General features: G+C 35.2%; 1 protein-coding gene across 4 annotated transcripts in view; it reads left to right on the forward strand.

Moving 5' to 3' along the window:
- The window catches only part of HIBCH (3-hydroxyisobutyryl-CoA hydrolase), a 50424-nt gene that overhangs the window by 15763 nt on the left and 6955 nt on the right, over window positions 1-27706 (forward strand). For 3 of the 4 annotated variants that reach the window (XM_026852901.1, XM_026852902.1, XM_026852903.1), the window contains exons 7-13: window positions 8195-8273; window positions 13184-13329; window positions 14235-14321; window positions 16287-16345; window positions 17154-17235; window positions 22945-23064; window positions 24222-24255. In XM_026852901.1, coding sequence (XP_026708702.1) covers window positions 8195-8273; window positions 13184-13329; window positions 14235-14321; window positions 16287-16345; window positions 17154-17235; window positions 22945-23064; window positions 24222-24255 — 607 coding nt within the window. Of the gene's footprint in view, window positions 1-8194; window positions 8274-13183; window positions 13330-14234; window positions 14322-16286; window positions 16346-17153; window positions 17236-22944; window positions 23065-24221; window positions 24256-24983; window positions 26406-27706 lie in introns of those variants that run through there. The other variant, XM_026852904.1, reaches the window with a different exon arrangement.

Here is a 27706-nt window from a genome sequence, read left to right on the forward strand (position 1 = left end):
AATCTGCAAAAAAATCAGCCAGACAAATATGATGGGCTACAATAATTGCAGCTGCTCTGTAAATGTCTTCTGATATTTCTCAGAAATGTATAAAGTATAAAATGTATAAAATACAATGGGGGGGGAGCTCCCCATTTTCCTTCACATTGTAATATGTCTTTCCATCTGTTTTTTTATTTATTTGCTTTTAGGAAGTATTCATATAAGTTGTGTGCATATAGCTTTCATACAGAGGTGTGGATAGCAGCATTTGAGACTAACATTCAAAAACTAGGAAACATCAGAATTAACCTCTGAAAAACTATCTGAAATATCTCACACTTCTTGCACACGTGTACAATTTTTAATTATAGGAATGTGCATTCACAGTTTACAGAACAAATAGCTATTCATTTGTTCTTTAATGTGTGGTGCAAATTTTATTGCAAACTACAGAAATTCGGCTTATTAGTCATTAGAATACATATATGCCTACCATAACTACAGCATATAAAAAATGAAAAATTATTATTTTACATAGCACAGCACTTCTATTATTACTCCTTTAACCCTTTTTTACAGCAAGGAAACAAATAGAAATGTCAGCGCTTCTTGGGACTTCTGATTCTTTTTCTTCCTTTTTATAAATATGTCAGTGCCTCTTGTCAGTCATAATGCTCTGAAACTTGAACATCTTCAGTTTTATTATATGCTCTAAAATCTACCCTGAAGTAAAAGTAATTGTCATACTAAACCTAGATAAGCTGCTTTCCAATTCTCTCCTCCTCCTCTCCCCTTCTCCCCCCTCCCCCTGGAAACTCATGGATGTATACCACAAAGAAGCTTGTGGCCTGTTTTGTTGCCAGTGCTTCAAAGCTGAAGATAGCTTTTTCTGTAAAATAGAATACAGATTTTTCACATAGTTATTTATTGTACTTTGAAACAAACCTTTGTGAGACTGACTTTTGTACCACTTAGCTTTTGTAATAATACAGGACGTTGAAAACAATGCTGAGGGAATACTAAGAAAGGATTTGCTCTTTGCTGATATTACAGTACATTTACCATCTGGCACGTTGGTCTGCCTGCTAAGCTCCTGCGTATGATCCTAGGGACAAATGGTGCACTTCATTTTGTAGCTAATCAGACTATAATATCAGCAGTTCTTGACATCAACAACAAATAGCCACTCAACAATGCAACGATTTGCATGTGATGTTATTCCCCACAGGGCTTATTATAAAGCACTGTCTTAAAAACATGTATTTTAAATTATGGGTCAGTACTGGTGCTGTAAGTAAAACCCCTCTCCCCCTCCCTCTCCTAGCTCTACAATGACTGAGTTGCTTAATGTACACTAAGAAATAAATGCCACTACTTTACACCCAGGAAAGAAAGGCAGACTCCCTAGAGGTATGTTGTGCAGATGTTGGTATTATACAATCATACTGCACTCAGTACTGCAGAATTACAGAATAAGCGTTTGCATTCCTGTGCAATGTGATATCATATAGATCGCATCATAGAGCAAATATCACTGGTCTACTCTGAGACTAAAGTTGAAGTTTTAAGCTGTACTTTCTAGATTATTATTTTTGTCTGAAACCTATGTATGTTTAAAGGAGGTTTTATTTCTGGCTTCATGGAAAACTTTCCTACCTCTGCACTGTCATTGCAGAGATTTTTGCAGGGTTCTGCACAGATTTGTTCTTTCCATTTAACACTAGACTCTTTCCTGCTAAAAGTTCCACTATTTTTCTCTAATTCTAGGCCTTCATGTAGATGCCTAGTCTCATGTTGAGAGTTATCTCATTATTTCTCTCCTTCCCTTTATTATAGATCAAGGAAAAAAGTTCTGTAAAGAATTATCTTTGTCCGTTTCTCTGTCCTTTCATATTTCTGCTAATTTTTATCATTTCCAGAAGAATTTAAATGCTCATTTTCTCCTTGAGTTAGTTTTAATCTGTTTTATACTTTCTAAGCACTTTTTCCTGAGAAATAGAACATTATTACAAAATCCCCTCAGTTCACTCCTGTCATCCCAAATAACTGTGCCCCCATTTAAATAAAGTTTTGTTGCATGTGCTTGTCTTGAAGAACAAAAAGTGTTTCTCCAGTTTTAAGATAAAACCTAAAAGCTTAGTTCTGTGTTGATGCAAATTGCTGAAACGGCTTCCCTCCCACTTGCCTATCCTCCTTCAGACATTAAGATGTTCTGAGGTGGGCATGCAGATTTCTTGTAGTAGTTACATTTTTAGGTGATACAGAGAGACAAAAGGACACAGCTTGTCTTCCAGAATTTCAGAAATAATAAAAAAATGTACTTCCTACCTTTTTTCTGAACATACACGGCCAGTTATATAGGGAGACACTGGGGAACAACATTGGGAAAAAAAGAATACTCTAAAATTTAACACTAGAAAAAGTTTCACTTCCTAGTAATTAATTACTTTTGCTGTAGGCTTTTCAGATCTAAGTCTGCTTACATCTTCTCTTTTCTTTCTATTGCAGCAGAAGTCTTATGTCCCTAAAAAGTTCTGCTTCCCCTGACATGAAAGAGTATTTTTTAACAGATGTATCTGACTGTTGATTCCAAGAAGCTTTGCAGACTTACTAAATGTAAGTCTTAGAAAGTAATACATGGTAGTGAAAAAGAAACAAGGAGAATACTCTTAATTCTGGAAGGATGTTATTTCAGAAAATTCTGAGTAATCATGAGGAATTCTTGGTAGAAGTATTTATGTTTGTGTCGTCGTGGTCGAGCCGCAGTGTCTGTAGGCCAGACTGGACCATGAGACCGAACCGTTCAACCTGCTGCTTTTTGCCTTGGAGGAGCCAACCTATATGGAAAGGGAGGACATGAAAGTGCAGGCACTCGGCACTCCACCCCTGCTGCACAGGCATGCCTTGAACTGCCACCGCTGCTTTGTGTGCTCTGTTAGGAGGGATCACAACACTGGTATGGGTGCTCACCAGCAGAAGACTGGATCATTCCCTGCAGATTATGCAGGGGAAAAAATTATGGTTATTGCAGATAAATATCCTAACAAAAACGGTTTTGAGATCATTGATAAGTTTTGGCTGGTAGTAGAAAAATCTAAATGGGGCTTTTAAAAATTCAGTCTCAATCCTGTTGATAAAGGACACTCATTGTAGCGGCACTGGTATACAGAATGGTCGATGTTTTTTTTTCTCCAAGTTTCGCTGTAAGAACCACCTGACCTAAATGATTACTATTAACATAGTTGGATCAAATTTATTTAAACAATTTGGGGTCAGGGGAGTAAGACTGAAACATCAGATATTATTACAGATAATCTATCTCCAGTCAGCTTATTGTGCTTCTGTATGCCTGTAGGTATTTGCACTGAGAATCTTTAATACATAATCAGTATGTGGAAATTAATATTTTATATTGAAATCATATTACATTAATATTTTATGCTTTAAAATACCACACTGAATAGTTGAAAAGTTCACAAAAAACACTGGGTTTTAATGATACTTTAAAAATACTTGTATAGAGTTGATTTATATGTCTTCAACCAAAGAAAGTGATATTCTTAGTCCAGATTGATCTGTTAACGCTGTGTTGCTCTGGTTCACTAAGTCTTCTTGTCTGTTAGTATCTACAGATGAAAATGAATTATACTCTTTGGAGTGGCCCATAACATTAATGATGAACGAATATTAATTTTGTTGCAGTTTAAGATTTGCTGTGTCTGGATGCAGGGGGTAATGCTCTTACATCAGTGATTTTTGATCTAACATAGCTATAAGCTCCTGCTGCTTCCTGAATCAATTCCACCCACTTACTTTGCCAGCTATTGCTTTTGAAAACGTTTTTGCTGCACCTTGGCTATTTTTACACATCTGTATTCAGATATATTTGCCTGTTGTGTTACGCTCAGTTTGTTTGCTGATTGCCACATTTTTTTTATGGTTCTAGCCCTACCAGGAACTGTATTCTCATGTAGTTAAACATGAGTGTAATCACTGGATGTGAACTGTTACAACAGGACTTTCATTGCAGACAATATTGGTATTATCATAAAATTGTTTGCTTGAACAGCTAAAAATTCTTTATTAGTCTAGTGAAGATGATACAAACAACATTCCCAAAGGCCTTTTCTGATTGTATGTATTTCATTCTGTCACTTACACTTTTCTAGGCAGTGAGTCTTTCACAGTCTGAATTAGGTTATTTACTAAATAGACAAGTGTGATTTATGGTTTCGCTGTGACTTTTCTGTATGTGAACAGATGTTTACGCATGTCATTCAGGAAGGGCATATTTATTTTGCTCTTTATGGTTCTCTGTTGTGGTGGCCCTCAATTTCATAACTTCCCTAGATGTGACAAGTTTTCTGGTTTACTAATATGCATCATTCTCAATTTAAGATAATACTGCCTTCCAGCTACAACTTAACTTTTAAGATTTATAGTAGCTGTATTCCATTTCTCCATCTGTCAATAATTTACATCTTGGTTTTGATCAGAAAAATACTTTTAATAAGGTTCTGTATTCATCATAAGAAAAAATGTAAATCAATGATAAATTTTCTATACACGGTCACATAATGATTTCTGAAATATGGCATTGAGTAGGAAATCATGTGTATGGGAAGGAAAATTCAGATACTCTACTTGCTTTTTCAGAAGCTTGTTGTGGAATTCAGACTGAACTGCCTGTAATGTTATGTGCCTCCTTGGGGTGCACTGAGTGAAGGTGTAACACGCTGTTTTTAAGATTAATGTCTTAATATCCATGTAGTAATAAATCTGTAATTTGTAACCAAACACCTTCACAGGAAATCTATCTCCAGTAATACACCATCAGACCACCATTTCTGCTCTTATCTGTATTTTTGATTAATATGTAAACCCTACAGAAAGATTGCTTAAATTGATTGCTTGTTCATGTCTTAACTCCCTAACTTCTAGTCTCATTCTTTAAGTATCCTTTACAAAGTTCAAACATTCGTATGTCAGTGGAAAAAAAAGTTACATGACAGTATTAAGATAAACTATCTTAATCAATTAAGAAAGTTTATCTTAATTAAAAAACAAATCTGATCTACCATAGGAATCTATTATCTCAGAAAAGTCTGAAGGAAGACATTAGCTTTAGTATATATTTTAAGATTGTGAAAGTTAGAACGCTGACAGGACAGGATATATTGTAATAAAGACATAGCATTAAGACTTGTATGTGTAAATGCTGGAACTATTTGGTGAAGTGAACAAAGCGCAACTGAAGATATTTTAATAGTATGAAGGGCTTCCTAGGTGGGATTCTAGCTCTGTAAGAAAAAAAAAAAAAAAAAAAAAAAAAAAGATATAAAGTGCAGAAATAGAGGAGAAATGCATTTAGACTTCTGACGGGAAGAGTTATTACATAGGATAGTACTAAACTAATAAGCATCTGTCCTCTGTATTAGATGAAGAAGGTTAAACATACAGTGAATGTGTTAAAATAACCATTTGGGAAGTTGCAAATAAACATACAAAAGCATATGCTCGCTGGTTTAATAAATTACTGGGGTTTGTACCCTCAAAACATTAACTCATTTTTCTCTCCTAATTTTATCTTAATATTCCATTATTTAGAAATGATCATCTAAGAAGTAGGGACATATTCGCACCATTTTTTTATAATGGATAAGAAAATACAGTTTTAGTCTTTTAAATATACATCTGAAATTAAGCTCTTGTCCATACTATAAAACTTGAAGGCTATCTAGAAAACAAATCCAATTATGACTTTAGCACTTGAGAAAGTGAAATCTGATTTAAGTGCTTCTTTCAAAAGAAAATTACCTCTTTAAACTTTTCATTATTAAAACTATAGTTATTTTTATCATTATAAAAAAGAACAAGCTTGGAAGAGAAGCTCTGTTTGAGGAGTTCACACTCTATAGTCTTTGTTTCTTTGTAGTCTTGTTTACTCAAGCTGAAAATTTGAGTCCTTATAAAAACCTCTGATTGTCTAGAAAATTAGCCAGAAAAAATGATTTATGATAGATAGTATGTCTTAGATATGGGACTAGAAAAAAAAAAAAAAATTAGGCATTAGAAAGATCAAAATGGGCTTGATTTTTTAAAAATTTCGTTATCTTTACAAAAAGTTTGTCATTACTGCTGAACATGCATAAAAATAGCAGGTTTTATCAAGTATAGTGAAAATAGGCAGTCATGATATAAAAAAAAGTTGGGAGTGGTGAGATCACATTTAAGAATTAAAGAGCAGTTCTAGGAGTGAAGGGCGCTTTACATGTAGCTTTGCATTTTCAAGAGAACTAAATACTGGGCTATTGCTGCTCAGATGAGATCTACAACCTCTGACCAGTCCTCAAGTGAAAGGGCTGAAGGATGGGTAAGGGATGAGACATAAGGTTGTACCCTGTGCAAATAAGGTACAGATATTTGCTCAAATTCTGTTTGTCTCCTTGAAACAGCAGTACTGCATGTGTATATAGATTTGACTTAGTCTTTGGATATAAAATAAAGTATGATAACCAGTTACCTTAAGTGTCCATTTCTCAGGAAAATAGACTGAAATCTTTAAAACTTCATACATCTGTGTTAAAACTCAAGACTGGCAGATATTAATTTTACAGAAAAAACCTTGAAATTATTTTCTAATTTAGGCATTTATCACCCTAATGGAATAAGCAGTGACAGTTCATTTCTTGCTGGGCAGAACTGTAGGAGAGGCCAGGGAAGAATGCCTGAGAATGGCATGACAAAATGGATGTAATTTTTATTAAACTGAGGTAATTTTTTAAAATTTTAATGTAAAATCCACCCAAAGATTAAGCAAAATGGAAAGATGTTCTGCTATATTCTACTCTCTCCATAAAAGCCTATCAAATATATAATGCTGGTCCAAACAAGTATCACCCAATTAATCTCACTGTTTTTGATGGAAAGTATGAAATACTTTGAAGACATTTGTGAAGACTAATAGCCTTAGTTGGGTAAAATGCCATTTTTTCTAGTATCTAAACAATTAGAAATGTTACTTAAAAATCTATTATATCTTCACTGGACACTGACTTCTTTTGGCCAGTGATATTTAAGATATCTTAGTTTTAACAGAAAAATTGGATGCATAGAAAGAGGAATTTAACGGTGAGGAAAGGAAGTAAGCTGAAACAGTGGAAAGGATGAGAGAAGAAATATGAAGAAACTTGTGAAATATTTTTTTGAGGATTTTGCCTCCAGGTAGAATCTAACACACATTTCTATTATGTGTCATATAGATAAGCTCTGAGAAGTGAGACTCCTTTGCCTGTATGTTGTGCTTGTGCCCAACAATCCCAATATTCTTGGATTACTTCAAATATTATTACTAAATAATAGTAACTTTGTCAGATAACCAGTTTTCTTTAAATTTGTCAGTTTACCTCTTGAACATTTATCTAAATTAAATTAATTTTGTGTGAACTGAAAATATATATTTTTATTGGGTTTTGCTGTTGGTCATTGCCTAAGTCAGCAAATATGTGTTAGACAACATAAGGAGCTCTTCTGCACTTGAGGGAAGTGTCTCATCAGGAAGGACTGCTAGAGAGGAGGGCTAGATACTTAGAAATGTGAATTTGATTTCTGACTTGGAGAACAAAAGTCCCCAGGTTCTTTAAGTGACTTTCTAACCACATAATTTGAATTTGAATCAATAATGCCAAAGGCTTTTCCTGCTTAAAATACTTTTCTATTGATAAAGTAGGTAATTAGCACATTATAAGAATAGTTAATTATAATTTCTTTAAAAATTATTACAATTACAACTTTGTGCAATTCATGTATATTCCAAAAGTACTGGCATATTTTTTGTGGTGGTTTGAAGTATGAGCAAAACTTATAGATGGGATGACATGAGCAAAAGGATGTCAACACTCTTACTAGTATATAGAGAAAATGGGGTCACTCATTTCTGTTGCTGTCACTCATGGGTTTTTGAAGTTAATCTCTGTATGACTCATCAGTCTTTTAAAGGATAGAATGCTATTTCAGCCAAATCATAAAGGTAGTATTAGTGTTAGAACTGTAAAAGGCCTTTTAATGTTCTGTTGAGATGTGCATAGTAAATCTAATATTATTTAATTGTAGAGCAAAGCAAGGGGTGTGTTGCATGGGGTTATGGTTATGATTATGATTATTTTTACCGGTAATTTTATAACTGTGTCTTTTGCTTGTGCTCCATGCATAGGGAGTTGGCCTCTCAGTCCATGGACATTTCCGAGTTGCTACGGAAAGGACACTTTTTGCAATGCCAGAAACAGCAATAGGTAAGTATTTTAACAAATTATCACGTTTACATTACATTACATTTATGTTGTGTTAGGAAATGTGTGTTAAAGTGTTTAAAGTTTCACTGTTTGTGTTATCAGGATGAAATGTCTTTGACTGAAAGCAGTGGCAGTAATGAAAGAATTTTAAAAAGGAATCAGAGATGACCATATATGGAAAGTATTTTCTATTAAATTAATAGAAACTTATCTGTATTCTGGGAGGTTGATCACTGACGTTCTTAACCTGGGGTTTACTGTCTAGACTGACACAAAGACTATCAGGATACAATTTTTAAAAAATGGAAGTAGATCTGAACTAAGTCTTAGCTACAGGTGTAGGCAGAAAAAGTCTGAAGATCCCAGTGCAAGTATGTCAGCTTTACATTTGGAAATCAGTAGCAGTCAAACTGTCTGTACTACAAGCTGATCTGCAATGTTAAGGATACAGATTCTGAAATTCCAGCTTTTCTTGTAAACTATTAATGTAGACTCATTACAGTTGTATACTGATTGCATGCAAGCAAGATCACAGTGTCACTATCTTTTTTTTTAAATAGCAACCTTGTACCTTGTATTTTCTAATGTTTGATCCTATAGCCTCTTCGTCAACTCTGAGAAATAGAAAAGAAAATGTTGTGTCTCAAAGCTAAATGAAGATCGTGGTTATGGCTCAAGAAAAGTCAGTCAATTTAAAGTAAACCCTCCTGTGAAATTGTTCATGTTTCCCTTCAAGACAATCCTGGCACCAACAGGGTATCCACACTGAACCTATTATTGTCTGGCATAATGCTTTCATCAGCATGCAAGTCCCTTCTTGCTGCTTATCAACAATGTTTATGAAGAGTGCTCAAAACGTTTAACCTATCCTGCATTTTCCTCCTGCTAAATTTCTAGTTTCTACATCTTTCCAAGGCAAGGCATCTGAAGGATGATTGCAGTTGTTCTTATCTTTATGTTCTCAAGCAGGAGAATGAGGCTAGTCAGTCATATGTGGCCCTGTTGAACACATTTACTCAGAATAGAGATCCTTATCTGGTGGTTAGACATCTTAAATAGCACCAGACTTGATGCTATTAGGTTCAGTCTTAGTTTCACCTCAAAGAATTAGTTGTAAGGACTACTGACCATTATTTTCTTAAAAGAATTTCCAAACAGTTACATAATGTTAAAACTAAGAAATAATGTAAAAAATCAGGACTGAATTCTGAAAAGAGAATTAAAGTTATAATATTCTGCTTTTGACGAGAATATTTCAAGTACAATAATGTCATTTACAACTAAAGTTAAAGTGCACATTTAGCTAATGATTGGATTTTTCTAGTGTCCCCTGTTACCAATGCTTAAAAGGTCTAGTATTTTTCATATTTTTAAAGGGTGTTTTACACATATTATCTATTGTTTATTGCTGTCCAGCCTATATGAAACATTTCAGAAGACTTATTCTGAAATTCTTAAAATATTAAATGAGCTGTGAGTGTCAAGTCAAATAAAACATAATAAACCCTCCAAATATAAGCAAGCTCATTTTAATTTTAAATCCTGAAAAAAAATTAGAGCAATTCCTGCTAGCTGATGTCATGTAATTTTTCTGAACAAATAACTCTGGGATAAGAAAAACTATTGCAGCCTTCCAAATATTTTTCTCTGCTGAAGGAAAACATAGTAAACTAAATAGCTCAAGCATTAATACAGCATGAATTTGCTAAACTCCTGAAGTTCATAATCAGTTGTTGCACAAGAAAACCAACTGAAGAAAACATTTTTTTTTTTTTAAACTAAACAGAGAGGTTCTTTGGCATATAACATTTTTCTAATAATAAAAATTCCTTCTTCACTTTCTTCTTGGTAAAGATATGAGGAACAAAAATGATGTACTTTATACACATTTCTTGTGTTGACAAGGACTGATTTAAACCAAAATAGGCCGTGAAGACATGTAAAGGAAAAGCTTAGAACTTGCTTAGGAAAGAAAGTAATTAAAACCCTTTTTAGGATCAATTAGAAGTAAACCCACTGAAATCTGTTTGGATTTAAGGGCTTAGCTGTTTTGATCTCTTTGGTGTATGTTTAAAGTGTCTAGCTGACTAGATACTGTATTAATTGATTATTTCATATGTTCACTGATTTCATTAGGGATGACACTTTTGCTGTGAAATGAAAACAAAGCATTCATTCAGCTGCTACATTTTCACACAATTGTTCTGCATTTATACACCACCATAAATAAAAGGATATAGATAGATATGCCACTTTGCAAATAGAAGTAAAAGGCAATTCTAGATTGTAGGAGTTTGAAACGGACATAGATAAGGTCAAGCACTGGAAAGCAGCTTAGATGTAGGAGGGTGTGGAAGAACCACTCGTGGGAAGAACAAAAGATGAAAGTATATTGTAAGAGGTGGGCTTTAAGGTGATGTTATAATAAGAGGACATTTTCTTCTATATCCCTCTATAAGTTTTTAGCTTTCTAGAAGTCATTTACAAATAAACCTCCAACCACATCTGCAAGATAAGGTAGGAATGTAGTAGTGCTTCCTTTATCTTATGGTTGGCAACTGCAGAGTTTCACATTTGGGATTACAGTGAAGCGTGCTGCATCTGTCTCGGAGCACAGACTGCAAGTCAGCATTACAGGCATAGGCTTTTCTCCTGGTCACTCCCAGCAGACATCCAGTTCTCTTATTTAAGTAGGGATCTGAGAAAGAATTGGTAAATGTTATCAAAAGGGAAAAAAATCAAGTATATGAAATACTTAAAGAGAAACCCAGTAGCAAGCAAAAACATATGGGAAGCATTATTGAATTAAGAAGAATACATAGAACAGGGACAAGAGGAGTAAAATTATGTGAAAAGGAGACATGGACCTTGAAAAGGATACAGTAGAATCTATAGTGGACTACGTTTATGCAACCAAGTAAGTTTAAAGTGGATTAGTTACATCTTCACTAAACCTGTTTGTAAATTCCTTAATAATTAAAGAAACCATTCAGTTTAATTTTATTCACCCCTAAAGCAACTTAAGCTAATCAACTTTGCAATTTATTTAGAACTAATTTTCCTGTGTATGGCCATGTGGAAGGGCCCTATAGATCCCAATAGAAAGGTGACTTGTCCTCTGGAAATTTACTGGAGCATGGGGAGAATAGGACTTCAGCATCAATATTTTAATTACAGCACAGAGGAAAAGGCTGTTGCTGTTGCAGTCCTGGTGGATGAGGAGAATAATGTAATTGTCTTTTTGCTTTGGAGGACATTTGTCAGAGAAGTTTCATTTTGAAATGAGGGATTTTTTTGCAGTAGTAGGATATCCAAGGGGAGACGGATGAATTGAAACATAAAACTAAATGACAGTCTTGGCATCAACATTATAGCTATGATGGCTCAAACTGAGAAGGTAAAATGCAGAATAGACTCTTCAGAATGTGTGTATAGATGAAAAAGAAGGTAAGTGATGAATTGGGGTTAATACAGCTTAGGACTTTTAAAGGGTGCAAACAAGACATTCAGCGTTTTAGGAGAAGAGCTGTTATATCTCAGTAGCCTGTGGGATGAGGAATAAATCAGCTAATGGCAACACGCACGTCAGTGGGAAAGGGAATAGAATACTACAACTGTGACTGATATGAAGTGGCTCCAATCAGTTCCTATCCTTTTCCTGTGGGGGAGGAATATTCAGAGACCCCTAATTTCACACATCTTAAAATACTTGTAATAGGGTCTTTCTATAGTACATAGACTCTTTTGTGACTGAAAGCAATTACTTGTGAATGAAAAATTACCACCTTCTATCAGAACCCATTTTAAACTCCTTATGGACATCTTAATCTTTCCAGTTAATATCTTTGCTTTGGCAAGTGTTTTCTGAGTTTCTTACTGCTCATTTGTATTCTTTTTCATTTATTTTCATGTCTCTCAAAGTGAAAAAGTCAACACCACATCTTTAATTTAATGAGAAAACTTTCAGTTTTGTGAATGCCCCATGAGTGATTATTTTGTAGTAGTAACTGGACACTGCTGCTTTCCATTTTGATTTCCAAGATTGATACAGCTAAGCTTAAGTTTTCTTAAGTTTAAGTATGTTAAAAGTTACAAAAAAAGTTTGAATTTATTTTGTAGGTGATTATATAACAGAATAAGGTAAATCTTGACAAGGAAATGATATTAGATATTTAGACTTTGATAAAAGTAGCTATATATTTTTCAATTACATGTTTTAAAAGTCTTTTAAAATTTATTCACAGCTTTGAATTTTTAGAAATTACCCAACTTTGTGGATTTAAAAAAAAAATAAATGTAAGACTGTCGCAAAGCTGGAATCTTTTAGAATTTTTTTAAATTGCGGGTTAGTCATAGTCCTGTCAAAGAGCCAGGTATTAGGTCAGCATCTCATGCCTCCACCTTCAGGAAGACCCTGGCAATATTGTTGATCTATTAATGAATTCTCAGCCCCAAAATCTGTTGAAACTTAGCTGTGCAAGGGGCACTTCATCATTGTTTGATATTTTTATTGTACTAAAAGATTTCAGAGAAAAAGCAGCATCCCATTTGAGTTTGCACAAATTATTTCATAATTCTTTGTGTCAGCTCTGTTTTTTGCTGAGAACATGCTTGATTCTTCAGAGATCTAAAAATGTCTCAAGTTGTTGGCAAATAGAACAAAGACTATTGTCTGGTATCTGTTCGTAAATTATGTACCACTGGAAAGGATACAGTTTGAAAGGTGTTCAAGAGTTTGCTTTTAGGAAGGTTTTGATGACAGAGAAATGTCAAACCAAGTCAAGGAGAAATATGGACAAGAGAGCCCAGCCTAAGTCAGGGAGATAGAAGTGAAACAAGAAGAAATAGCTGTTACATGCATGATTAGGACAAGTTCTTCTCCCTTCACTTTTTTTTTGGTTTTATTACAGGCCTCTTTCCTGATGTAGGTGGAGGGTATTTCTTGCCAAGACTACCTGGAAAGATTGGCTGCTTCCTTGCACTAACAGGATTTAGGCTGAAAGGAAGAGATGTACTAAAAGCTGGTGTCGCTACACATTTTGTAGAATCTGAAAAGGTAAGCTCCTAACCAGTGCTAGCAAGGGTGCAGCCTACAACTGTAACAAGTTTGAGTTGTGTAGCACACTAATATACTTTTAGCAACTTGGGTATATGCAGAGGCACAATTATATTAGCTGGCTATGCACTGTGAATGGGGATTGTAAAATACTCTCAAGCTGTCATTACAACACTTGCCAGATAGTGACAGCTTTGCTTGCAAGAGGGAGCAAATGTTGCTGTCTTAATGCTTCTACTGTCAAAGGGCATGATTTACTGAGCATAACTGAAGTTGCTTAAAAAACCGTACAATTTAGACAACAGTGTCTGAAATCAGAGATTATTTATACAACTGAAAAGTTTTTAATCTAAGTAACACCCCATTAATGTGTTCTTTATCAGTCTCCTTAACAGATATCCTATTTGTTTCTTACAGTTGCTGTAAGAAAGTGTAAAAATGAGTATATTTGATAAAGTCAGAGTCATAATGTTCCAGTAACTTGCATGGACATAAGTGAAGAAGAAACAATGACTTGCTTTTTGCTGTGTAAAGACCCATGACTATCATTGCGGAGCTGGTTAGATACCATTTTGAGCACAGCATGGTTGCCAGGCTCCTGCTCTTTCCTCTCAGCCTGCTGTAGACTGGCTTTGCCTGCTGCAGCTGTAGCACTGCATTGGGGGTCTGCTTGGGAAGCAGAGATCTTTGTTGATCACTGCAGACAGTTAAATCTATATGGATCAACACTGAAAAGTGAACTCTGGCTCCTTGTATTGTTTACTTGGTATCTCTTCAAGATCTGTCTGAAAGTTGGGGGGTGTGTTTGTTTATATACATATACACTATATAGTACTATTACCACAGCAGTAATAATCCAAGAAATAAAATTTGTTTTACTTACTTTTAATTCTTATTTTAAATAGCTACCTGCCTTAGAGAAAGACCTGATAGCACTGAAATCTCCTTCGACAGAAAATATTGCAGACTTATTGAACTCTTACCATATGAAGGTAATCTGATCAGTTACTGAAATCAAGTAGAATTTTAAAATACATGTAAATACAAATTCTTTTTTATCCACGATACTGATCATTTGTTTTATGGTTAAAAAATAATGGCTTTCCAAACTCTTTGCACTCTATAAAATACTAATTTGTAGCATTAATGTCTACAGTGGCCAAAATTAACATTTAAAATCTTTCTTCACTTTTTATTCATTTTGTATACCCTCAAATTCTTACTGTGATCAGCTAGCACTCTTTCTATGTGTGTACATAAGTTTCCAGCCAGCAGTGTGATGCAGAAAATGTTGCTTAATTTTTCTCCTGTTATTCTTAGATTTCTAGCACGCTTTGCAGAAGGCAAAATAGACAGCCGCTAGCAGACTGGCAGTTGTACATGTTGGCAAGTGCAATCTGGGGAGTTAGCCTGAAATTCAGGGATTCTGACAAACACAAATGACGGGTAGAACTATTGGCCTAGCCTAGAGGCTACAGAAGTTACAGCACCAGTTATTAAATGCTACATTGCTCACTTGGAAGTGGATGTTGTATTTCCATCCAAGAAACCCTGTCTTTATCAACCTGAAGAAATATTTTGCTAGCTTGATGCATTTGATGTAAATTTTAGCATTATTTTGATGCAGACCATCTGCAGTCCAGATTGGAAGCCTGAATTTAAAGGCTCAAGTTGTTCCTTTAATTTTTCAAATATTTTATATGTTTGTAACCTTGAGATAATTGAAAGACTATGAGTAAGCACAGAGTTATCAATAGGATAAATATTAGCAGAGTGCAGATATGTTGTAGGGAAAGCATCTGAGGTCTTAAAGCAATATTTTCAGGGGGAGAAAGGTGCTGTTTTCCCAGTGGACCAACCCCCTCATTCTCTGTTGTGATTTTGGAGGTGAATGTAACTGTATTGATAATACATAATTAGTATTTGTATTAGCCCCATGTAACAACAGCATGAAAATAAAAGGGTTTGGCTTTACAATCAGTTTATTCAGTTACTATTTTAGATGTTTTGATGTGCATTGTAGTTTTATTTCAAAAGAGGAAACTTTTAGAGTCAGATCAGGATTCAATGTATTCACTTAATATGAGTATTACAGTTGTTTGCCTTTAAAATGAGCAGTGTCTACTTCTGTTATTTCTGGCTTGGAATTACTAAATTCATAGATAAAGATTAATTAGAAAAATAAGTGGGATAAACTAATTTACATAGTAGTACTGATTATTTTGACAAAATAGAAAGCTATGAAGTAGGAGTGATTATATGTTGCAGTATACTGCTTTACGAGACGACATTGAATGGAAAAGGAAGCTGTGTATTTTTAGTTATGAGAGCTGAAATGACAGGGAACCGTTCACAGCTTCAGCCGCTGTTACTGAAACATCTGCTTACGTCCTAAACCCCTTAATGCCAGAAGATATGAAACATTTGACAGCCTTTCCACATAAGGCAAATGGATCTTTTGCACTCTTTAGTTGTCAAAATAAAAATTTGTAAAATGACAGAGGAAAGATAAGGAAGATAAATGCATTTTTTTTTGTCTTCTAAAAAAATATACATATGAGTACATTTTTATAGAAATTTTTTTAAAAAACATTTTCAGGTTTTTGAGTAGACTTATCTACACTGATTTTCTTAGTGTATTTGATAGAAATGTATTGACAAGAATAATAATGAATACTTGTGTACAAGATAACCACCCAGTCACATATGCATACATAGTAGCTCAGAGCAAGCACTGCATTATGAGGTATCATCTTTAACATTCATAAGATAAAGTGTCAAGTTCATTTATACACACTGCAAAATTGTAATTCATTGAAAATGTCAGTGTCTTATGAATATTAAATGTTTGGTTATGATATGATATTTCTGTAACACAAGTCATTGAAATTTGTCTGTGCTGATAAGCTTTTTAGACTAAAATAACCAAGTAAAATATGTATTTGCTTTTTAAATAGAGCAAAGTTGATCAAGAAAAGGAGTTTGTACTTGAACAACATATGGAGAAGATTAACAGGTATTTAACAATCTTTCTTCTTTTTTATTCTTTTGGATGGAGAACATGACGTTAAATCCAGTAACAGTATCCATGTTCCACAGATAAGGTGATAGAAATGACATTCAAGTTGGTCATTTAAACTTCTTTGTCTTTAGGGAGCTTTATCAGAAGCTTATTAAATATTTAACTCATCAGTATATTAAATACTTGAGCGTATTTGCTTGATTCATACACCATTATATTAAGCAACTACCCTATGGCACACTGAAACGAATATTTTCTATAGAAAATGGATGAGGATTTGCGAGAGTAGTTGTTCAGTTCAACAGGAAATGTTATGTAGCACATTTATACTCATTGGTATAAGGCCATTTTTATGATTGTTTGAACTTCTCTGTATCGGAAAGGGAAGGAAAAATAAGGGAGAGTCATAAGCAGCAGCTAAAACTCTTGAAGAGGGATGGTGGTAACTGGGTTTAGAGATGAAAGATGTTGAGACCAAACCAGTAGAATGGAGCTGATAGCTAAAGATTTGTTGTGTTATAAAAATACAGATAAGACTGATGGTAGTAATTTAAGTTTCTGGATAAATATCAGAGTTTGTAAGTGAGGTTTATTGAAATGCTAGAGATTATATAAATGAGAGGAGGAAATTATATAAATAAGTGGAGGTGCCTGTCAACTGAGTTACTTAAAACTGAACAACAGGGAACACATTGCTAAGAAAAGCCAAATCAGCTGGTTACACTCTGTTTCTAATTTCTGTGTTACTAGCTCTTCATATGGAAGACGAAGGCTGAAGCAGTTAACTTTTTGTTTCTTTTAGTCTTTTTTCAGCAAATAGTATGGAAGAAATTGTTAAAAAATTAAAGCAAGATGGTTCTCCTTTTGCCATTAAGCAGCTAGAGGTAACATCTTCTATGTTATTTTTGTTAGAGATTTTAAATCTGGTTCTGTACTTTCCTATCATGGGGCAGACTTCAGTCACCTTATTAACATAACTAATACTTGTAACACCAGTAACTGTGTAACACTGGTCTGAGATCCTCAGGTTCTGACATACAGTCCTGTGGAATTGTCAGTAGTTCTACTCAGACAAGAATATTCCTCTGTAAAACCATGCAATGTGAATACCATCATATGCTGCATAAAACTGTAATCTAGTAAAAAAAAACAAACTCCCTTTCCCTTTTCCCCTCCCCATGATCAGGGGGTTATTTGTGACAAAGGCTCCTTTTATAGCTTCTCATTTCATTGCCAAGGGTTGGAATAAAGCAAAGCTGTTGTTTTGGTTTTTTTCCATTCCAGATATCTTATTCGGAATAACAGCAAGCAATTTATCATCACAAAGTGTTTTTTGATATTTGTAATGCATTTGAGTATTGGATGTAGTCACTACTCAAAAAAATGTACAGTAATACTACACAATTAACACACACTCTAGCCTCAAAAGCAAGAAGCAACTTATTTATAAGTAATGTGTGTATTTGCTCTTTTTCCTTTCAAGTATGTGTATTCAGGTATCTTGTAAACATTCATCTTGGAGCTATTCAAACACTACTTACAATTGGATAGAACACAAGCATTTTTCCAGCAGTTTTAACTTTGGTTACAGCTCACAGATGAAATCCTGCTCTTGCAGTAAAATAAATCATCCATTATCTTCAGACTTTCATTTGAGCAGAAGGAATATAATTTTATAATGTAGTATCATTAGCATTAGGCATCCTGTCCCAGATACAGAGATACATTTTTGGTTTTAGTTTTTAACTAAAGATTTAACATTTTGTTACTGGAACTCTCAAACAGTTTTTGAGAAAGGAAGTTTTAAAGTTATCTTTGTACTAATCAGTACCCCTAGTACAATGCAAGAAGTTTAGCATAAGTATTAAAAAAGCAAAATTGAATGAAAGTGCTAGATAATTTTTTCCTCACTTATATTCAAGTAGTCAAATGAATTGAATAAAGTAGTCAAATGAGCTAGTGCCAGAATAATCCATTTTATGTGTTTGTAGACCTGAATTCTACCGTATGTTAACCATCATGGTTTTCCCCCAAACTATATAGGCTGTACGATTCAGTTCTTCATTTTTTCCCTGTTATAGATGGCAGGGAGTACATATTAAGGTCTGTTGAGACAGTTTGATAGCATGTTAATAGTCACTTTTGGTGGTTTTTATTTCTTTATAGTGTTGAGTTACAGGGCAGTATTTTATGTAGGTTATAAAGTTTAATACAATTCTGCAGGACTATTGATTAATTTCACTGGAGGTTGAAAACAATTAAAGAATTATTTGCATATAGCTTTTTCTAAGTTAATTTCATACAACTTTATGGTACTTTAAGATATACTAAAATAGCATATAACCTTTAAAGGGTGCTTTGTTCAAAATACAGTTGCTACTACAAAAGATGCAAGGAGCCTGGAGACACCATGTTCCTGAAATACAATAACTAAATAGTTTGTTCTGCTGTGTTTCCTCTAGTTACCCAAACCTGCTCAACTTGCTTCCTTCATCTGCATTCTCATAACTCAGATCTCCCCTATTAAAAAAAAAAGTTCTTGTTCCTTGTTGTTTAGCGGTACATTTGTTTAATATTTTAAATTTAGAATTTAAAACTATGTTGTCTACTTCAAAGTTAATGATTTTGTGTAACTTTTTTTTTTTTTTTTAAATTCCTGAACAGAAAAAAAAAAAGGGCTTTTTTGTTGCTTCTTCGGTTTTCTTATTTCATGCCTTTAATAGGACTTTATAGCAGCTTTTTTTCTTTCATGGAATTTGTAAATGAATGACTGTCCTTGGAGTTGACAGAAGTTTCTGAACAATTGTCTGTTATCCATTCTGCTCAAGAGATGAAACTCTGATAATGAATTGCTTCTGTCTATACAGAAATTTGTGGGGGAAAAAAAAAAAAACAAAAACAACAAACCCCACATTTTCTAGCTGGTGCAAGGCTTAGTGTGAACAAGTGCATAAGTTTCAGACAAGTTTCAATAGCACACATTCTGTGCTAAGCAGTAGAATTGAGTAAGCCTGTAGGATCAGATAGTTTATTTCTTCTGTGAAAGATCCACAAAACTGAAGAAGGAAAATGCATTTGTGGGGAAAAAAGTTAAAAAGAGATTCAGGTATAAATCTGGCTTTCTCCTGGAAATGCTTGCCACTTAAACTGGAGCTTTTGTTTTACTAGGGAAGCAGAATTGTAATTAAACTTAATTGTAGCTGGAGGAAGAATGGTAGCTTGCACCCTAGCAATTCAGCATTTTACAACACCTTCAGACAGAGCACTGGCCTGCTGTCACATCGCCTGGAGGAACAGAGTTCCAAGAGCTGGTTAGAGCAGGGAACACGTAGCAAAACCATGATAGTCTGAGATTATCGGACATTATCCTTTATAGCAGTTCACTGACTTGTGTGAAGCAAGTTATTTTCCTCATCAGTATTATCACAGTACCAAGAGTATGTTCCATAGATGATAGTTCCCTGTCACTTTGTGAAGCCAGAGTTTCACTTCAGTGTCCAGGTACCAGAACAATAGCACATTCAAATGATAAATACAGAGACTGTAAAGGCTTCAGTCACAGCAATGTGTATGCTTATTTTCTTTGTTTCCCTGTATTAGTAAACTTATGGAATAAACCCTAACTGAAAGTCTAATACAAACACCCTTATTTGGAGGTACACCTTGGTACATCCACACCTTGGATGTACAGATACCTTTTAGTGTTAATGAAGTAGAACTACTAGTGCTGCTGTAATGAAAGTATGCTGTGAGCCATGCTATCCCAGGTATCCCGTTCTGTTAGATCTACACTACTTCTGCTTTTTACTTTCAAAACATGCCTGCTTGGCAGGCTTTAATGTATGTGATAATAAAGTGGTTTGCATAAGTAAGAAGAACATAAGAAAATTCTACTTGAGAACGGCTTAATGACCTCCTGAGCACTGATACTTCACAGTTTAATAGCCTTCATTGTTACTGACTGAATTCCAGTATAGTGTGCAGGACACTGCAGAGACTAAGAATTACAAGACACCTTGTCCAGATCTCCTGGTCAATCAGAGATGCAGACACTAGCTCCTGAAACCTTCAATGGATATGCAGCAAGTGCGATAGGGTGAGATAGATGACAGGAGTGGAGCTGGATGGTATCACGGTTGTGTTGAATTCAAGTACAGAAGCATTATGGAACTCTGAACAGACTAGTAAGAGAGTGATGTATCTTACGTGTCCTTAAGCAGCTTTCCTATGGTGCTCTGGCTAGCTACTCATATTTTGTCAAAGCTCATCCAGAACCATTATTTGGTACCATTATGTGGAAGAACAGATGCTTTGGTATGTCAGAAAGTAAGTGATGGGTGTTTTCAGCTATTGCCAGGGAAGTGATACACTGGACCTCTGGGAGTTTTTTTGTTTGTTTTTAAATTAGATAGCCTTCTTCAGGGACCCTCAGCAGCTCAGGTCAGAAGCCTTGGAAACAAAAGATGCAGCCACTATTCCAGCTGTTACTCTTGTAAGGGACTCCACTGAGTCGGTGCCACTTAATTCAGTCACCTTGTGATAGCATCTTACTGGAATTAAGGTCTATTCCAAATTTAATTTGTAGCTTTTAGGATCATTATGTTGAAATCAAGATGGTCTCAGAGATACTGGAATAGATGTCAAATACTTCCATGAAGACGACTTTGCATTTTAGTACTCCCCACTTCAGCCTATCCTGTCTCCTTTTCAGGCTTGTTCCCTAGCACCGATCCCCTCATCTTTGTACAGAGTATTTATAGATACATGGGTGACTCATTTTTCTGCAATTACACCTACCCATTTTCTTTCCTTGTTCCTCTTCCTTCAGCTTGATTTATGGCAGTGCCTCCTCCACCTTCAACCTCATTGATATGCCAAGATAAGGCAGCTGCTAGATGCACTAGACTGGTTAAATACTGTTTTCAGATCTTCCCCATTTCGGTGCTTTCTTTAATCAGAAACAACTTGCCATTATTGTTTCTCCTATGGAACCATCTGGTTGCACTGTGCATCCCATTTAACCTGGTCTGAGCAAAAACTTTCTAATCTAGATGACAGAGTGTGAAACGCAAAGGAGAAAATGTCCAGTTCAAAGGTAGAGCCAGTAAGAGCACATTATGGGAAATAAGGGGTCCAGTTAAGAGTTGCTACCCGAGACCTACATAGTGATGTAATTAGAGGTATAGCCGGTTTCTCTTAACAGCTGAAAGGCAGTTAATTTTTAGAGCTTTACCAGAACTCAGGAAATGTGGACAGTTTGAGCCAGCAGTAATTCTTTCTAAACCAGCTTCTCTCTTAAGTGAAGTCGTCAACATGCAAATGGAGGACCAGTGCTTTTAAGCTACAATTGCACAGCCTCCTGCTTGTATAGCAGTTGCATGTTTTCCAGCTTAACTAGGCAAAATGGGTCACTGCTGTATCAGCTGGTGTCTGGAGAGGGATGAAGAGTAATTGGGAGCCAGAAAAAATGTTAATGTTGATGACTGGAAACCTGCCATTTCAGTCTCTGGGTAAGGAGTCTAATGTCTGGAATGAAAATAATGTAAAGAGGCAAATCTTACCATCTGCTGCTTTTCAGTAGTGGTAAAAATGTCCTAATTAACAGGAAATGTCTATTGTACTGTGAATAATACAGAGCTTTTAGTTGGGTTTACAGGAGAAGAAGAGTCTTGTTTAGAGTAAGGAAACAAAGATCAGCAACAATAAGATTTAGTGCCTTTCCCCCACAACCCTGAAAGCTTTGAAGCTCAGTTCTGTTTTCTTAACTAGGTTTTTGTCTTTCTCCCCACCTCCCCCTACTGTTTACTGCCATGCTGTTAATTGAAGGACAGTCATGAGAGCCAGATTTACAGTATTTGTTTGTGCGCCTTAAACAGATCTTGTCTGTTGGCTAATATTTATAGCCAGTAGCTCTGTCAAAAGAGGGAAGGCAAGACCTCTAGGCTTCCTATCACAAGAGCAGTGTAGGGCTAAATTACTGCACTATCTGTTGATCCAGACAGGAAGTCTGGACAAATACGCATTCATGTATCATTTCTTTTAGTATTTTTTTTCCTCCACAACTTTGTTCTTCATATATTGTCTAGTCATTGATGATGATCATAAAGCAACTACTTAAAGCTTATCTCATTGTTATTATCTTACTACTCTGACTACTGTACCAAATAAAACTCAAATGCTGTATAATATTGGCTACAATATCAGTAACATCTAAGAGCAATTCAGAAATGGAGTATAATTACTTGTAAAACTCACGTTCACCTCTTAAAAGAATCTGTTTGGAAATGGCTTTCAAGCCACATTAGATTCCCTGGCTAGTAGTAATTTGACCATAAACAATGTGACCTTAGGAGTTGTAGGCTTCCCACAAGTGATGGCATACATCCCAGAGATCTTGTTGATAAAAATTGACACAAGTAAGTTCATTTAGCATGACAGCATGGTGGGAGAGAGCAGGAGGAATAGGTATCACAAGTGAGCTCAGGGAGAAGAGTAACATCATTTACTTCACAAAGTTTAAAACACAAAAAAGACAGACTTGCAAATGTGTCTACATTGAAGAGAATAAAACTAATTGTTAATGTCTTCCCCAGACTATTAATAAGATGTCGCCTACATCCTTAAAGATAACTCTCAGGCAGCTCAAAGAAGGAGCTTCCATGAGCTTACAAGAGGTACTCACAATGGAATACAGACTGACCCAAGCATGCATGGTAAGCAAGCAGCTGAGCCCTTTGTTTCTTTCCAGCCACAGAGGTGTAGCAAGTTTATCGGAGAGTATGTTTTATATAGATTACATCAAGGGCCCACCATTTATATGTTTTAATTTTCAGTATCTCCTTTTTGTGTTCGTTAGGCTGTCACTGTCTTTGTTCCAGTTCCATGGTTTTATATGCAACTCAAAGGAAACTACATTAATGATGGTCCGATAGCAGTAGTAGAAGGCTTTTGTTAAGAGAACTATGATAATATTACAGTATAGAAAGGTTTTTATTTGGACCTTTATTTTAAAACTGGTGTTCTTCAACAGATTTCCTATTTAAATTACTTGGTCCTCAGTGACTCATTCCCATCAGCAGAATGGGAATAGCTGTCTGTCACTGCTTTCTGGGAGTGCTGTAATAGATTTCTTAAAGAAAACGAGATTTTAGAGTAAGGACTGAGTACTTGGATTACATGAGGAAGTGATCCTTTCAGTAGAATAGAGCTACTAACAATTATCTGAAATATATTATTATAACAAATTCCTCATAAAACTTCTCCATGGCATCCTTATTATTAGTTTCGTCACATTTTAAAACAATATTTTTATGAATCTGAGTAAATGCTTTGTGATAATTAAAATAAATGCTTTTAAAAAAGAGTGAAAATGTATTTAATTCTGATATGTTGTAGTGCCTGACAGTATCCTTGCCATATCTTTCCCAAAACTAGTATTGTTGCTCCATTGCTAATGAATCATCATTAGGGATTTAAATGTTATTGTTTACCTTCATAAAAAAATAACTGGATGTTTCCAGGATTCCACTTAACTGCAAAGTGTTCCAAGTATGCGGAATACATCACGATTCCTGAAGGCTGGCCTTTTTCTGAAGAATTTCTAATCCTATAAACCTTAGCCCTCATCATGCAAAACCCTTTAGAAAAATCTATGAGATGTAACACAAAGGGGGCTTGCACTGCATAAAAGTTGGTTTATCAACTACAGTTCAACAGACTGATTTTAAGAGCTGTGGCTGAGAAAGTAGGACTAGATGAGAACAGTTCAAGTGGGATTTAACTGAATCTTGAGAACCTACATTTCAAACAGAAGTGGAATGATGGGACAAATAGAATCTGTCATGTTACAGCTGCTTTTTTAATCTTTCAGAGAGGCCATGACTTCTATGAAGGGGTTCGAGCAGGTAAGCATGCACACCAGAAATGTTTCTCAAGCTTAATAATATGCAGACTCACTGTTGTGTTGCTTCTCTGGAGGTTAAGAAAAGTGCATGCAGCAACAGCCCAGAGAACACTTCCCAGCTTGCTATAGTTTTCTCTTATTGGACTCCTGCATGGCCAAAATTTATTATTTGTTCCAAAGCATAAAAGCCACGTTTCCTTTGTGTAATCTCAGTTTCCCAATGTTATTTATCCACCTGGTAACACAGCACTACCACAAAGTTTCATCAGTTCATTGGAGAAGTTCAAAATATAGTTAATGCTGACAGTAGTAAATAGCTATGCATATCATTTGTGTGTGCAGATATAGTTGTGCCACATAGCTGGTTCAGCCAGCTATAAGATGGTTTAAGACTCAAAGTTAAGAACAACTATTTGTATTTTAAAAAAAAGTTAGAGACTACTTTCACCCATATCCACACCCTGTATAGAGGTGTCTTACTATTAAAAAACCAAAATGTAAACTTAAATAAATCAGCATTTTAAGGCACTGATCAGGACAGACAGTGGTAGTAGAGCAGTGGCTCAGCAAGTTCATCTAGGGGACAGGCTTTGATTCTGTCCTTGATTCTACCGCTGATTCACTATGCAGTTTGTCAAACCCAGTGTCACATCTGTTAGAAGCTGTAGTAATTATTTATGTACTATTCAGCACAAGATGAAATAAAGCACAGGCATTTCCTTTTCCAAGGACTTTACAGTACAAGACTTTTGGATGAATAACACTTTGGGGTTGAAGGAACCTGGCTTTTAATTCACACAGTTATACAGTCGAGTATGTATTATCACCTCCTCCTCATTTTTTCATGTCTGTCTTCATGAAGTAGTTTAAAATCCACTTGAGTAATGGAGTGTTCACTATTAGTAATTAGATAGCCTGGGGTGAGAGATGCAATGTTTGTTTGTACAGCATGGAAAAAGTTTCTAATTTTCACTAATTAATCTTTAGCACTTACCAGCACAGACACCTTTGAAGAATTTAACTACACATGTTGAGAAGTACATGGTTTTCATTGGGTTGGTAATGAGGACAAGGATATTCAAAAGAATATTCCTAGGATATATTTTAAATCACCATATAAGCTGCTGGAACATAGTTATTCAGGAAGTGACAAACTCAAAAGTCTGGGAGTCAGATAAACACCGAACCAAATTTTCACTTGTAATGCACAAGGTCATGAAACCATCTGGGGATGCAGTAGAGGACAAAGGCAAATCACTTGTCAGTATGGCCAGTAAATTACATAAACTGCTTTTAAAGAAAGAAGCTGCAAGGACAGCAGTTGAGAAGCTTCTCTTTTACACAGAATGATGTAGCAAAGGTTTAACTGTATCAGGGGAAGAAATAAAAAAACCCACCAGAGATCCAGCTGCACTGAGGGGATTGCTAAGAATGGTAATTTGTTCTTGAAGCACTTGTGCTCTCTGCTTACTGCATATATCTTGTTCTCAGATTTGTATTCTTAAAATTGTTTCTCTTAAGCGTGGTGCAGAATCTGACTCAAGATCACTTTTGTAGTTGCATCTGATCGCATGAAAATCATTATCCAACAATGTGCTGAGCATCCTTTGTAATGGGAAGATTATTAAGTACTTCACAGGATCAACCACAGTGAATAAAAATGAAAATGTTAATTATTAGCTTTTTCTTTATTAAAGCATTACATTCCAAGCAATTAAGAGCCAGCTGTTGACCCTAACACAAGAGTATCTACCACAAAGTAAAGACATAATAATCAGATTTTACTTTTTGAAGATTGTTTTTCAGTGGCAACGGCCATAGGTCAGGTTTTAATAACAGCTTTTATCTGCTTCAAGCCATAACTTTAATAGACATGCTAGGGAAGTAGTTTGTTTAAAAGCTTTTTAAAGCTGCTTTGACCTGAGGTCTAAATTTCATTTTTCTTTTAGTCAGTCTTCTTTCAACCACACTGAAAATCTGCTGGCAGTCTCCCTCATTTATAATTCTTACGATTGGAGCTACTAAAGAAAAGACAAATCCCTTAAAGCATAAAATTCAGAGATCATATTTCATCAACATTTTCCCATATAATGGTAAATATGGTCTTTGATCACTTCAGTTATTAATTTTTCACCTTGATTTAGAGAACAATACATAAACTAAGAAATGCATAGCCCTGAGTAATTTCCAATAATTTTGTGTTTTAATTCTTAACTGGATAAGAAAAGTGGTCATTTTTTGGAGTCACTGCTCAAATACATCCCAGTAGACTACAATTGCAGCAGCCAGAGGGGACAAAAATCTGTTAAATTAGCTTCCTAACTATTTGTGCAGGAACATACAGTTCAAACAGAATTGTGAAGGCCTTCTGCATATTGCTGATCCTGCAAAGATCTTATTTCTGTGTGGCTCCTGCCCTCCCTCCTGCAGTGCTAGCAGCTGGCAGATGTGAGCCTTACCCTGGGCACACAAACCCCCTGCAGTCAGAGGGTAGGGAGAGAAATTTCACTGTGACTAACAGAATTTCAGGTGCATAGAAATACCAATGTTTTGACTGTGCTGAATGAAGCTAAGTAATAGAAGACTAACTGAAGTCCAGTGAAGTCACTGCCACTGAACAGAGGGGTTTTGGGTATTTTTTTTTTTTAAGCTAAAACAAACTTTAAAAGTTAGAACAAACCCTTAAAACAATGTGTATGTTCGGTTACTTTTATCTTAAAGAACTTCCCTTAGCCTACCTTAGAAGTCTTCAGAATTTTTGTTCTGTTCTTGTAATGATCAATATCTCAAGCTGGAGAAATACAAAATATACAGAAGTTAATGCAGAAAGGGACTATTTGCATGATACTATTAGAAAACAAATATTTTAACTCATATAAGAGTAAAGATTTTATTGGACACATCTTTATGAGCATTCAATTTATCTACCAGAGTAAAACTGGCCACACATACAGACAGAAAGATTAACTTGATTACACATTAGTGCCATAGAGTGGGGAATTACCAACAATTACTACTGTATTTCAGAGTTGAAGCCGTAGTAGTATACACACAGATATTTTCCTCCCCAATTTTTTAAAACATAACAAGGAGAAAGGGGAAATTAAATTGCTATTTCATAGAATGACAGAATGTTAAAAACAGATTGGCTTTAAAAGCAAGAGGAAGTAAAAAATGAAGATCTAGTTTCAATCTGTGAGAGCCAGGAACTACAGGAACGTCACTTAAATGAAAGAAAGAGACTGAAGTGACTGTCATTTCATTGATTGGAAACACAGCTAACCCACATTGCTTCCTCGTATTGATTTCTGTAGGAAGTACCACTCAAAGTTGTCTATAGGTGGTGTGATGTCTTCTTTTCCACTGACTATGGAATAACTGGAGACATCTGAAAAGTTACATGGCTTTCTCTAGAAGATCACCAAATGCATGAGTTATTTTTAGGTAAAATT

The sequence above is a fragment of the Athene cunicularia genome (genome assembly GCF_003259725.1).
Source record: "Athene cunicularia isolate RWA chromosome 7 unlocalized genomic scaffold, athCun1 chr7_part1, whole genome shotgun sequence".
Lineage (NCBI taxonomy): Eukaryota > Metazoa > Chordata > Aves > Strigiformes > Strigidae > Athene > Athene cunicularia.